General features: G+C 40.5%; 1 protein-coding gene and 1 pseudogene across 1 annotated transcript; one reads left to right on the forward strand and one right to left on the reverse strand.

Annotated features, from left to right (window-relative positions):
• Positions 1-1,613: 1,613 nt before the first annotated feature.
• LOC105236301 lies at positions 1,614-3,563 on the reverse strand (annotated as a pseudogene).
• A 321-nt stretch (positions 3,564-3,884) lies between these two features.
• LOC100478308 (L-lactate dehydrogenase A chain-like) lies at positions 3,885-4,606 on the forward strand. Its single transcript, XM_034648283.1, is given in 2 exon segments — positions 3,885-4,272; positions 4,275-4,606. Coding segments are annotated over 2 exon segments (720 nt in total).
• Positions 4,607-12,896: the final 8,290 nt, after the last annotated feature.

Consider the following 12,896-nt stretch of genomic DNA (forward strand, 5'->3'; position numbering starts at 1 on the left):
GGAACCACATGGGTAGACTTGCAGGGATATTTGGATCAAGACTAAAGACTTACACAAAATTTCATATCAATATGTGAATTTTCCTAGGTAATGGGTCCATCATTTTCTTTAGACCCTCAAAGAGGACGGTGACTCAAAAAGATCAAGAACCAGTATTCTGGATAAAAATCAGAACTGGGCAGGTCACACCTCATTTGTCTAGTCAAGATTCTGGTGCTCACGTATTGCATGGTGCACTGGGTGTTATACGCAACTAATGAAGCATCAAACTTTACATCGGAATCCGGGGATGTACTGTATGGTGATTAACATAATATAAAAAAAAAAAGATTCTGGTGTTCAGAGCAAGAAAACTAGGTAAACACCCCACAGATAAAAATATTCATTAACAAACTTGTTTCTGTCTGAGTTTCCTACATGTTACACTATTTTAATGGAAAAGAAAACATAACAGAGTGCAGCATAAACATTTTTCTCCAAAATCATTAGACTCAAAAAGTGTCCAACAATTATGATTCTTTTCTTTGCAAATATTTCCATCTATTTCCTGCTCAAGAGCAAAATTACTGGTCTGCACATTCGGGCTCCATCTATAAATACAGATCTGAAAAAGCTAGCCAAGAGAAGGAAGGAGAAGGACAAGGCACATTAAGTGACTTGTAGGTCTATTGCTTTGCTTCATTTAGGTTTTGGGTACCAACCCCAGTGTTCATTTTCATACCTACACAAGCATCATGACTACCACATGTCTGGATGTGATGCTCTAGCCTATGAGTATGAACAGGGCAAGAGGCAAAAGATCAGCTGACAATCCTCACTGAGAACAAGAGAATTTCACAAAAAGCTGTTCAAATCCTAGAATGAACATTATTCCCATTCCACATTTGGGGATAATACTAAGGAAAAGAAATATTTGGAAAAAAGGAAGGAGGAGCTGCACGTGTGTGTGTAAAGGACAGGTGACAAGGGAGAGGAGCAAGAAGAAAGGTATCAAAAAGCTACAGTAGGCTAAGGGAAGTACAGTCTCTTTTATCAAGTAACAAACACACTTCCTGCCCCTGTGACAACGTAGGGTAATAGGATTTGGCCTGTGTCATAAGTAGAAACCTGTTTGTTACATATTGCATCTTTAGGATGATCCATCAGTACGTACCCTTATGGCCTCCAAGTGAGGCACCTGATATCTATAGTGCACAAAACCAGATCCTTTAGAACAGTTACACACAATACACGAAATACTGGATTATACATGGGATCGCAGCGTGTGGTTGGTGAAAAAGCCGGACTGGGCATGATGAGTGAAGGAGCCAGGAGTTCCGTGACACGCAGTAAACACACAGCTGCTCTGACGGGCAGCCCCAGCAGGTGCTGTGCTGGCAGCTACTTGACATTGACCAGCCTAGGACCGCACCAGGTAGGGATGCATCATCCAGCGTCGGGATATGGCTGCGCGTGTTCGTGAACCGTTCCTGTCTGTAACGTTAGGAAACTGATGTTTTCCCTAGGCTATTTCAATATTATTCCTTGAGTAACAACAGATCGGGTCACAAGAACAACATACACAACCTCCAACTAAAATCCCGTCGTGGTCTAGTCGGTGAAGTGACGCGCCGTTAGAAATGGTTAGAACTGCAACTCTCTGGGATCCCGCAAGGTGCGTGTGTGCTCTCCTTCAAACGGGCCTCTTCCTCCGGAGTCAGAGTCACCTTCACAGCGTCTGGGATTCTACTCCATCCCAAGATGCAAGGAACACTAAGGAAGACATCATCTTTTATTCCACAGAGACCCTTAACCAGGGTGGAAATTGGATGCACCCGCCTAAGAGTCTCCATTATACTTTCTGCCAAATCTGCCACACACAGTCCAATGGCCCACGACACGCAGCCTTTCAGCTGGCTCACCTTGTAAGCACTGCCAACCACCTGTTTGTGAAGCCCTCTCTTTATTCCTTATCTGCATCAGTGCCTAATTCAGGGCGCAGATTCTTCAAGGAGACACCAGCAACATTGACTCCACTCCATACAGACACACTAGTTTGGGCTGTATTTTACAATATTAGGAATGATGAATTTAAAGATGTTCATGTTAGGCTGGACCAAATTAAGACAGCTTTGTCTGTCTTGCTGATGTGCCCCAGCTGTGATAATAAACAGCTTGGAGTTTGAAGTCACGTTACAGTCTTTGCCGGAGACAATTTTTGGTGTCCATCCATCTATGGAACTGGCATTGTGGATACAGTGATGAACAAGCTGCAGGGTGTCCCTGCTGTCGGGCAGATAGAAGTCACATTCAGCCAAGGGAGTGCTGAGGCATCTGTGGTTAAAATAAAATAATAAACCAAATGCTATGGCAAATTTTATGTGTTAATGTAGCTGGGCCATGGTGCCCAGATATTTGGTTAAACATTACTCTAGATGCTTCTGAGAGATTGATTTGGATAAGATTTACATTTAAGTTGGTGGACTTTGAATAAAGCAGATTGTCCTCCATAATGGGTGGGCCTCATGCACTCATTTCAAGGCCTGACCTTCAGAACAAAAGACTTAACTCCTCTGAGCAGGAAAGAACTCTGTAGCAGATGGTGGATTTGAACTGCAGCATAGGCTCTTCTCTGTGTCCCCAGCCTGCCAGCCCACCCTGCAGATTTTGGACCTGCCAGTCTCCAAAATTACATGAGCCAATTCCTTAGAATTTCATACATAAACGTATGCACACATAGATGTATATTTACACACATTCCTATACACACATCCTATTGGTTCTGTTTCTCTGGAGAACACCAACTAGTACAATAAAGTAAAGTAAACCAAAATAAAGTAGGTATCAGGTTGCACTTCTGATTTTATGAAGAAGACTTTACAGATTTTCAATTAAATACTATAGTGGGAGCCAGGTTGTTAGGGCCCAACAGGGGGACTGCCAAAAAGCAACTTTCTGCTAAAGCTGCTGAGACAGTGACAGTGGATGATCCACCAGCCAAGGAACTGATGAGTTATTTCAGGAGGATGGGGCATTTCCTAGGGGAACTACCCTTCCAACTCTATCAGATAGCCTTGAAAACACGGAGTTTATCTCCCATTGATTGTTTTCTGATTTTTAAAAATATCATTATATATTTTATTAGAAAATAACACTCTTCCAGATTTGGGAGCCTAGCAATTCTAAAAGCCCAGATTTTCTGAGGAGGTTTCCAGCTAGAAATTCAGTGAATTAGCAAGGTCAGGCATTCCCCTGATTAATGAGGGTCAACTCTGTGGCAAAACTATACATGGGGCTGAGGAAAAGTATAAAGGATCAGTGTTTAGTGAGCATAAAACCTTCTTAGAGAAAAAAATGTGTGACTATCCAAATGTTCAAGAGCTTAAAAATGATATAAGACAGCAATATAAGGCAATATACCTACCAATATATGAATCTCAGGTGAGTAGTTTAGATAAGGAGATCAATAGAAGGTCAAGAAAAGCTCTCTTTGGGCTGTCATGCTCTGGAGAAAGTGGAGCTTAGTCATAGCCTTAAATAGGACTTGTAGTATCACGGGCTGACCTTTACATTGAGATGGACATATAGGATAGCCTTTCAATTTAAGATGACTTGACATGTGTGTGCACATATAAAAACTTTTTATAATTATATATGTTTAAAACTATATTCATGGGGCGCCTGAGTGGCATAGCGGTTAAGCGTCTGCCTTCGGCTCAGGGCGTGATCCCGGCGTTATGGGATCGAGCCCCACATCAGGCTCCTCCGCTGGGAGCCTGCTTCTTCCTCTCCCACTCCCCCTGCTTGTGTTCCCTCTCTCGCTGGCTGTCTCCATCTCTGTCAAATAAATAAATAAAATCTTAAAAAAAAAAACTATATTCATATTTAGTTTTATATAAATATATATGAATTTTTTGTGTGGCTCTCAAAAGTGTGGTACAAGTAAAATAAAAAACTATGCCAATAGCAAAAGGCTATGTCGTAACATTGTAAAATACAGCCCAAACTGCAAGTTGCTGGTTGTTTCCAGTCCAGTAGATATCTTGACCTATGTGGCTTGGAAGATAAGTGTCTTTCCCCAAAATCATGTTATTGGAAGTGGTTGCAATCTGGATCCAGCCCGGTTCCATTACCTATTGGGGGAAAGGCTGGGAGTTTGCCTATTGAGCTGTCCTTGTGGGTGGGTCCTCGGGGAGCATGGAGACTCTAGTGTGTCTGTATGGAGTGGAGTCAATGTTGCCGGTGTCTCCTTGAAGAATCTGCGCCCTGAATTAGGCACTGATGCAGATAAGGAATAAAGAGAGGGCTTCACAAACAGGTGGCTGGCAGTGCTTACAAGGTGAGCCAGCTGAAAGGCTGCGTGTCGTGGGCCATTGGACTGTGTGTGGCAGATTTGGCAGAAAGTATAATGGAGACTCTTAGGCGGGTGCATCCAATTTCCACCCTGGTTAAGGGTCTCTGTGGAATAAAAGATGATGTCTTCCTTAGTGTTCCTTGCATCTTGGGATGGAGTAGAATCCCAGACGCTGTGAAGGTGACTCTGACTCCGGAGGAAGAGGCCCGTTTGAAGGAGAGCACACACGCACCTTGCGGGATCCCAGAGAGTTGCAGTTCTAACCATTTCTAACGGCGCGTCACTTCACCGACTAGACCACGACGGGATTTTAGTTGGAGGTTGTGTATGTTGTTCTTGTGACCCGATCTGTTGTTACTCAAGGAATAATATTGAAATAGCCTAGGGAAAACATCAGTTTCCTAACGTTACAGACAGGAACGGTTCACGAACACGCGCAGCCATATCCCGACGCTGGATGATGCATCCCTACCTGGTGCGGTCCTAGGCTGGTCAATGTCAAGTAGCACCGCTGCCAGCACAGCACCTGCTGGGGCTGCCCGTCAGAGCAGCTGTGTGTTTACTGCGTGTCACGGAACTCCTGGCTCCTTCACTCATCATGCCCAGTCCGGCTTTTTCACCAACCACACGCTGCGATCCCATGTATAAATTCAATACTGCATGTACTGTGCACTATATATATCAGAATATAGTATACATTGCCATTTAATGTAAAAAGAAAGATCTATAAACAATGCAACCAACTATACATGTGTCACACCAACTAAAATTCTAAATAAACTTTGAACAGTGGAAAAAAAATACATATTGCAAAACAATGATGACTACTTTTCTTTAACTATCTTTCTTTAAATCCTGCTGGAAAATCCTTGTTTATAAATATATCTTCCCATTTTAAATAAACCCTCCCAGAATAGTGGATGTGAAGTGACTATATAGCAAGAGCTCTTGGTTGATGCCAGCTAAGCAATATTTAACTATGTTACTACGAATGCCATATTGTCATTCAGTGATAAGATCCCTTACGAATTTGGCTCTGAGCTGATCTTGGGCATAGTTTCTTTCAGTCATTCTTTGTGTTCCCTCACTCTGCTCTGTCCTAGGGAGGTAAGGGTGGGATGTTGACCCCTGTACTTTGCATTTCAAAGGCCTCGGTACCATCTGGTTTCTGGCTGAGTTTGATCAAAGAGGGCACTGGCAGTCCGGGGTAGGAAGAAGTGGGGCCTACTTTTCCTCTTCCTTGTGTGCCTCAAATTGCTGAAATACAAATCTCAGCATTATAAATCTTCCCATTTCCCACTTTTGCCTTATGGCAATGCTGTCTGGAATACTCACCACTAAAAGGGAAGGTAAGACTATCTTTTTAAAGTTAAAATAGTAACCATAAATAAAGCAAAATAAAATAAATCAAATAAAAGGAGCCACAACTCAAGTCAAGATAAGAGAACACAGTCTGAAAACAAAATTTCTACACTTAATTCACTTTGTCAGCAAACTACGAAGGTTCCTTTAAGACCCTTGGAAATGGTTAGAGGAGGCAATCAAAATTATTTTTAAGTCTCTTCCAAATCATCTCCATTGGGAGCTATGCTAAAGCTAGCAGAGTTTAATCTCTATTTTTAAAAGTTCTTAAAATAATGAAATTACCTTTTCTGTGAGAGACTAAGGAAGAATGTTCACAGTTGTTTGGTTTATGGTAGTGCCATAAATTCCAAAGAATGCACTGGCCATATTCAATAAACAGATTATTTTCTGAAAGAACGATTTTCCATATCACAGTTGATGTAACCAATCATAGACCATGCTCTTCTATCAACCATAAACTTCACTCTTTTCCTCCCTAAAGATATGCACACCTCCCAAGTTCTCTGTTTCTCTTATATTCCATGTTGACCCAACTGGTACACTTTTTCTTTTCTCCTTTGGCTATTTCTGGTTGAATTATTTAAGCTGTTTGGAACTATGAAATTCCCTTAGGAAATAACTATCGATCTGTTAGAACACAAAGATAACTGTCAAGCACCTTTTCCTAGAACTTTTGAGAAACGCTACCTAAGAAAGCAAGGTTACAAGCCCCAGCTCAAATTGAAAACCAAAGTAGTTGACTACATTCTGATAAGAATCATTAGAGACATCAGTCCTTAGACTATGGATAAATAGTTCAACTCCTATGAGTTCTAATTTTAGTTTTTACATGCCCAAAGCGTTAATTTTTCGTCACTGAGCCTGTGAGTCAGTATTAAAGGGTTTGAAGCCTATTCTTAATTAACATATTTTTCTTTCTTTTTTTTTTTTAAAGATTTTATTTATTTATTTGACAGAGATAGAGACAGCCAGCGAGAGAGGGAACACAAGCAGGGGGAGTGGGAGAGGAAGAAGCAGGCTCATAGCAGAGGAGCCTGATGTGGGGCCCAATTCCAGAACGCCCAGAATGCCGGGATCATGCCCTAAGCCGAAGGCAGATGCTTAACCGCTGTGCCACCCAGGCGCCCCTTAATTAACATATTTTTCTATATCCCACATACCTTGAAGGATTCATATGCATCACAAAATGCCCTTGATCCTTCACCCTGCCCTGTCTCAGATAAACTAAGTTGAGGTGTTATCTTTTGTCAAAAGATGATACCATCACCTACCACAACTTGTTTTCCATTATGCAGAGATGGTGTAAATTTCCCCCAAGGTATAAGGTCTAAGTTTGATGTTTTACAAAAAAAGACTTCAAACTGAGAGCTCAGGAAAAGATACATGCTTCCTGTGATTTTTGATTATTAGAAATAAAGGAAGGACTGACTTTCATTATAGGTCTGGGCAAGAAATACTGATGTTTAGTCACAGGTTGTCCAACACATTGGAAAAAGCAAAACAAACATTCAATCTGTCAAGTGAACGCCAAAACATACTGCTGTCTATAAGTAAGGAGTTTGGACTTTAGACCACCTAAGGTTTTCTACTAGCTCTAAAATACTGTGATTGCGAGGCGCCTGGGTGGCACAGCAGTTAAGCGTCTGCCTTCGGCTCAGGGCGTGATCCCGGTGTTATGGGATCGAGCCCCACATCAGGCTCTTCCACTATGAGCCTGCTTCTTCCTCTCCCACTCTGCCTGCTTGTGTTCCCTCTCTCGCTGGCTGTCTCTATCTCTGTCGAATAAATAAATAAAATATTTAAAAATAAATCAATAAAAAAATAAAATACTGTGATTGTAATCATGTGGTTTCTTTATACTCTCTGATCTTGTGATGTGGAGCACTTAATGATATGATGCTTATTCATCCCTTTCTCTGCATTTCTCTGTCATTTCATTTGGAAAGATAATTATAAATGATATCTTCTCAAGAAATTTCATTTTCCACCTTTTTTTCTACTTTGTAACAGAAGCCATTGATGCCATAGAAATTCTCTGCTGAATTTATGGATATTCCTCGCTGTCCTGTGTCCTTTACTAGGTATATAAATGTTGAATTAAAGTAGCTTAGACTTCTGCTTCCAGTTAGAATGTAGAAGGATGCACAAGACCTTTGCTTTGATAACAACTACAAGAAAAGAATAAAACAAAATAAAAACCATACTTCTCTATGAGGCTAGTGAAGAAGCCTTGATAAACTATATTCCAGAGAGAAATGAGCCTGTCACAGGTGATCAGAGAATGGCAGCAGCTTCTATACCTGCATCCAGGGCCCCAGGTGAACTGTCAGAGGTAGGGAGACTTTGTGGGGTGAGGGGGAAATAGCCAGTCCTTTCTTGGATGATTGGGCTGGTGAGCAAAAGGCAATCACACGGTCCTGGGCATACACAGTAATCAGACTTCAGGGCCAAAAGTGAATCCAATACATCTGAAAGTTCAGTCAACCCCTCCCACCTCAATATCAAAAGGCTCCAATGTTCTTTCATTCACAATATTTGGAAATCTCCCTCTTTTGTCACACTTGCACTCACGCTCACATACTCTCTCTCTCAAAAATCTGAGGAAGCAGAAAAATGTGATAAGATAAAATTTGGATGACATAGAAATAGACTCAGAGATAACCTAGTTACTGAAATTAGTAGTCAGGAACTTTAAAACAACTATTATAGATTTGTCAAAGAATTTACAAGAAAATGTGTATTGTGGGTAAATAAACGGAATTTTCTCTAAATTTTCTCTGAAAAATGTAAACACTATAAAATAACCAAATAGAAATTCTAAAACTTAAAAATGCAATATCTGAAGTCAAAATTTATTGGATGGGCTTAACAGCAGATTGGATATTGCAGGGAAAAAAAGGATGAGTGAATTTCAAACAAGTCAATAAAAATTACCCAAGCCAGTGATGCCTGGGTGGCTCAGTTGGTTAAGGGTCCGACTTTTGGTTTCAGCTCAGGTTATGATCTCAGGTTCATGATCTCAAGGTCATGAGATTGAGCCCCATGTTGGGCTCTGCCCTCAGCACTAAGTATGCTCGAGATATTCTCTCTCTCCCTCTGCCCCTTCCCCCACTCACTTTCTCTCTCTCTCTCGCAAATAAATAAATCTTTAAAAAAAATTACCCAAATTGAAATAAAAAGGAAAAAATGTTTTTAAATCAGAAGATCTATAACTGTGAGATAATATCACACAAATATAATTGGAGTCCCAGTAGGAGAGAAAGTGGGTGAGGAAAAAATTTGAAGTCATTTTTTTTCTCTTAGCAACAAAGTGTTCGTTTCACAGTGGGGTCTCTCTCCTGCCTTCTAACTGCTCTCTCCCTTCCACCTCTCCCTGGGCTAAAACTGGTGTGGGTATGTGGCCAGTCAGTTGGAAGCATGGTTTTTCCTGAATTACAATAATTAAATTACAGTAAATCAGAGTACGCTTGCTCTAAGACTCAAGGTGCAGTAACTTCCAAATCCACGGAAGACAATGAACCAGTAAGTACCAATAACTATTGCATAGTTCTGTTTTTTAGTCCAACATGAAAACCCAAACTCTGAATCTCTGGGGGAAGTGAAGGTTGCAGGGGAGGGCATGGAATCAATATTAAACATTAGCATTTCATGTAATCAGTTTATACATAATCCCAGTGTTTTCTCTGTATGACATTTTCAAAATACAAAACTGAAACCACTGCAGGGAAGGGAGCAGAGATACAACAAGTAAATCTGGAAATGCTCCTTTTAATAGCTTATTCTGCCAAATCTTAACAAGGAATGAAATGGAAGTGACCAGGTGTGGAGAGGCTAAGGAGTCTAAGGACCAGAAGAAATTTATCTATGAAGTGCACTGATGGATGTGGTTTCATCGGATGATGCTTAAACACTACCTCTAGGTCAGCCAAGAGGCCCCTAAATGGTGGTGAGAAATTCCTGTTCTCACTAGAAGATTCACATGGGGTGGGGGTGGGGATATGTTCTGTCCACACTGGCAGGAGTGAAAGGGAGAGCAGTTATTGCTGGCGGGCTACCGTGGCATGCCTTCCTCTCCTGCTGGCACCTTGTAAAACACTCTGAATAAACAAGATGACAAGAAAGGAAGAAAGATCAAAGATGCTTTAATCTTATATAATTATAAGAAGACTAAATGGGAAAATTCCTATTTCATTCCATATTTCACATTTCCCAGCTTGTCAGCCAATAGTTAATGAATCTTTGGCATGGTAGCCTCACTTTCTTACGTTTTTGAAATTTTCTCATCATAAATTGTGTCATTATGTAAGTGCCGCCTATTATTTTGGAATGCTCTTATTTGATGGAAGAAAGACTGGAAGAAAACTTAATTGGTTTGACCAGTGATTTTAGGTGACCTCTGGATGTAACATGTTCTTGGACAAGTGGGGATAAGAACAAAAAATAACAGCCGTGAAGGCCGCTGAGGATGGTGATAAACCACCGAGCCTTCGAGACCACGTAAATCTCCCGCAGTACCACTGCAGAATGACACGATAGAGCAAAGGCGCAGGTGAGGGTGGAGGAAGGGGTTGGAGACTTCCCAGTGGGGTAGGTATGGAGGATGGGGAATGAATGGATTTAACTGAGTGACTACAATGCTGTGCAGAAAACAGGAGGGATAAATCAATAAGAAAAAGAAAACAACGCACTAATAAAATTCTAGGAGTTACCTGAGCAAATGCCATGTGAGATTACTTTCAGCTTATGTTTGAACAGCAGCTGCCTGCTTCTCCTTCTGAAAGTCTTCTCAGACTACCCTCTATCCCTTTCCCTCTTGGACTTTTAGGTTTCCCCAAAGAAACAGTCTTTGCTTTTTGAAAAGCTATAGTGAGGGATGCCTGGGTGGCTCAGTCAGTTGAGCGTCTGCCTTTGGCTCAGGTCATGATCTTGGGGTCCTGGGATCGGGGCGCTCTCTCTCCCTCTGCCCCTTCCCGCCACTCTTGCCCGCTCTCTCTCTCTCAAATAAATAAAATCTTTAAAAAAAGAAGCTATAGTGAACATGTCTCCTTTTACTTTCAAGCTGAGATGAGATAAAATTGAAAAGCCTACGATTACCTCCCTTCTCCCACCACATCCCCTTTCCCAAGTATCAGCAATTGCTACCTCTAATTCTGCAGTTAGAAGCACACATCCACGTTATCATTATCTTATTTCCATTTTGAAACCTAGAATTGTTCCCTAACGGGAGAATATGACTGAGAATTTTATTCTAGATATTTGGCCAGAAACAGCTCAGAAAGTAAATGTCTTTTTTCCAGGAATACTGACAATCCTGAAAGGGTTAATTAATTTCCCACAGGGTCACACTTGACACAAGATTCTGCTTGATTCTCCATAGGGTTAAAATAAGATTGAATTAATCTTGAAGGAGCCACAGTAAGAAAGTTTCGAAGGGACTATTAGCTCAGCTGAAGGAGAAACTCTATTTTGTTAAAAGCGTATAAACATGATACCCAATGTTGCCATTACCCCCCAAAAGTGTTAGCCAAATGTTAAATTGAAAGCACTAGTAGAAAAACTGGGGAAGAGTAATATAAGTCTTTAAGGATTTGTTTCCTTTTTAGGCAAATTATTAATGACCATGGGAAAATAAAGTGATTTGAGAAGAGAAGCTTGCTGTGTACCAGCTGCTGCTGGAGTCAACTAATTTCAACATTCCACTTGATATCTCACTGGATATACATGCATGAACAAGAAGGGCTTCAATACTCTACAATGAGATTTTTAAATTATCTTCTAAGATGCAGTAATAGATGAAAGTTATTGAATGCATAAATGAAATTGAGAAACAAATTTCCAGCTAAGTTTCATACAACCAATTTCAACATCCTCTTTGATGTCTCATGGACACTGAATCTAGTTCTCCTCAGTGAAAGGACTGGGCTGTCCTCAGAAAGGAAGAGTAATCGCTACCGTCAATTTAATAACCAGTCTCTACCACTAGACTGTGAGTGCCTCCTGGGCAGGGACCAGCCGTTTTACTTTTGTATCCACAGGACCTAGCATAAAGTCTACCATCTGGTAGGTAAATGCTCACTACATATTAGTTGAATGGATAATGAGAAGGAGGCAATCATCATCATGTCATGTTTGATGGTGGTGCCTAGTGACTCCTTGGGCCCTGAATCTTTCATCATGAATCTCTTCTTTGGATTAAAACAGTAGTGGCATTCTTCTGATAGACACCAAAGTAGAACAAATGCAGAGACCTCCCCTGTTCTTGAATAGAATGACTCAACATTATAAAGACATTAGCTCTTCCCAAGTGAACTGATAAATTTACAACAATCCCAATAAAATACCAACCAGCTTTTTATGAAGTTAGGCAAGTTGATAACTAAAAGTTCATGTAAAAACAAACAAGTAATCAGGAAAGCACTGAAAAAGAAAACTGTGAGGGGGAACTATCTCTACCTAAAGCACGCCCTATGGTAAAGCTTCAATGACTTAAATATTATGGTATGAGTACATGAATAGACAAGGAGACCAGAGAAAAAGAATAGAAATGGATCCAAACACATATGAAAGTTTAACATATGATAAAGGAGCATCTTGAATTAGTGGGGCAAAGACTGAGTTTTTATTTAAATTTTTTAAAGATTGGCTTTTTAATAAATGATAATCATTTGGCAAAAGATAAAATTAGATCCATACCTCACTCCATACAAAGAGTAAACTCTAAGTAGATCAGGAATCTTAACGTAATATATGAAACCATGTAATTATTAGGAAAAAAACGTGAGTGAATTCCGCTTTTTACACAGTATTTTATTTAACTACATTTAATGGTATCATTCTGTTTACAGATTAGGACATGTTTTCATATTGGAAAGTGGAGACAGAGGGGAAGTAACTTCCCAAAATAACCTCAAATCTGTCCAATGTCAGAGCTCCCAAATGCAGTCCTCCTATCATATTCTTCAAGCCCACCACCCACTGTGCTATTGCTTCATTTCCCTACATTCTGCTGTCTTATGGCCAGTACGTAACAAGAGTAACTGTGGACACCCAGCATCCATTAGGAAACAGGCAGGACATAGTTATTCATTTTTCTTATCTGGACGGAACTTTAGGTTACCTCTCTTTGTGATCTTATTTGGCACCTTATATTTTCCAGAACTCAGTTCATTTAATGTATTCTTTAAAGGAAAAGACAGAA

The sequence above is a fragment of the Ailuropoda melanoleuca genome, chromosome 19, assembly GCF_002007445.2.
Source record: "Ailuropoda melanoleuca isolate Jingjing chromosome 19, ASM200744v2, whole genome shotgun sequence".
Taxonomy (NCBI): domain Eukaryota; kingdom Metazoa; phylum Chordata; class Mammalia; order Carnivora; family Ursidae; genus Ailuropoda; species Ailuropoda melanoleuca.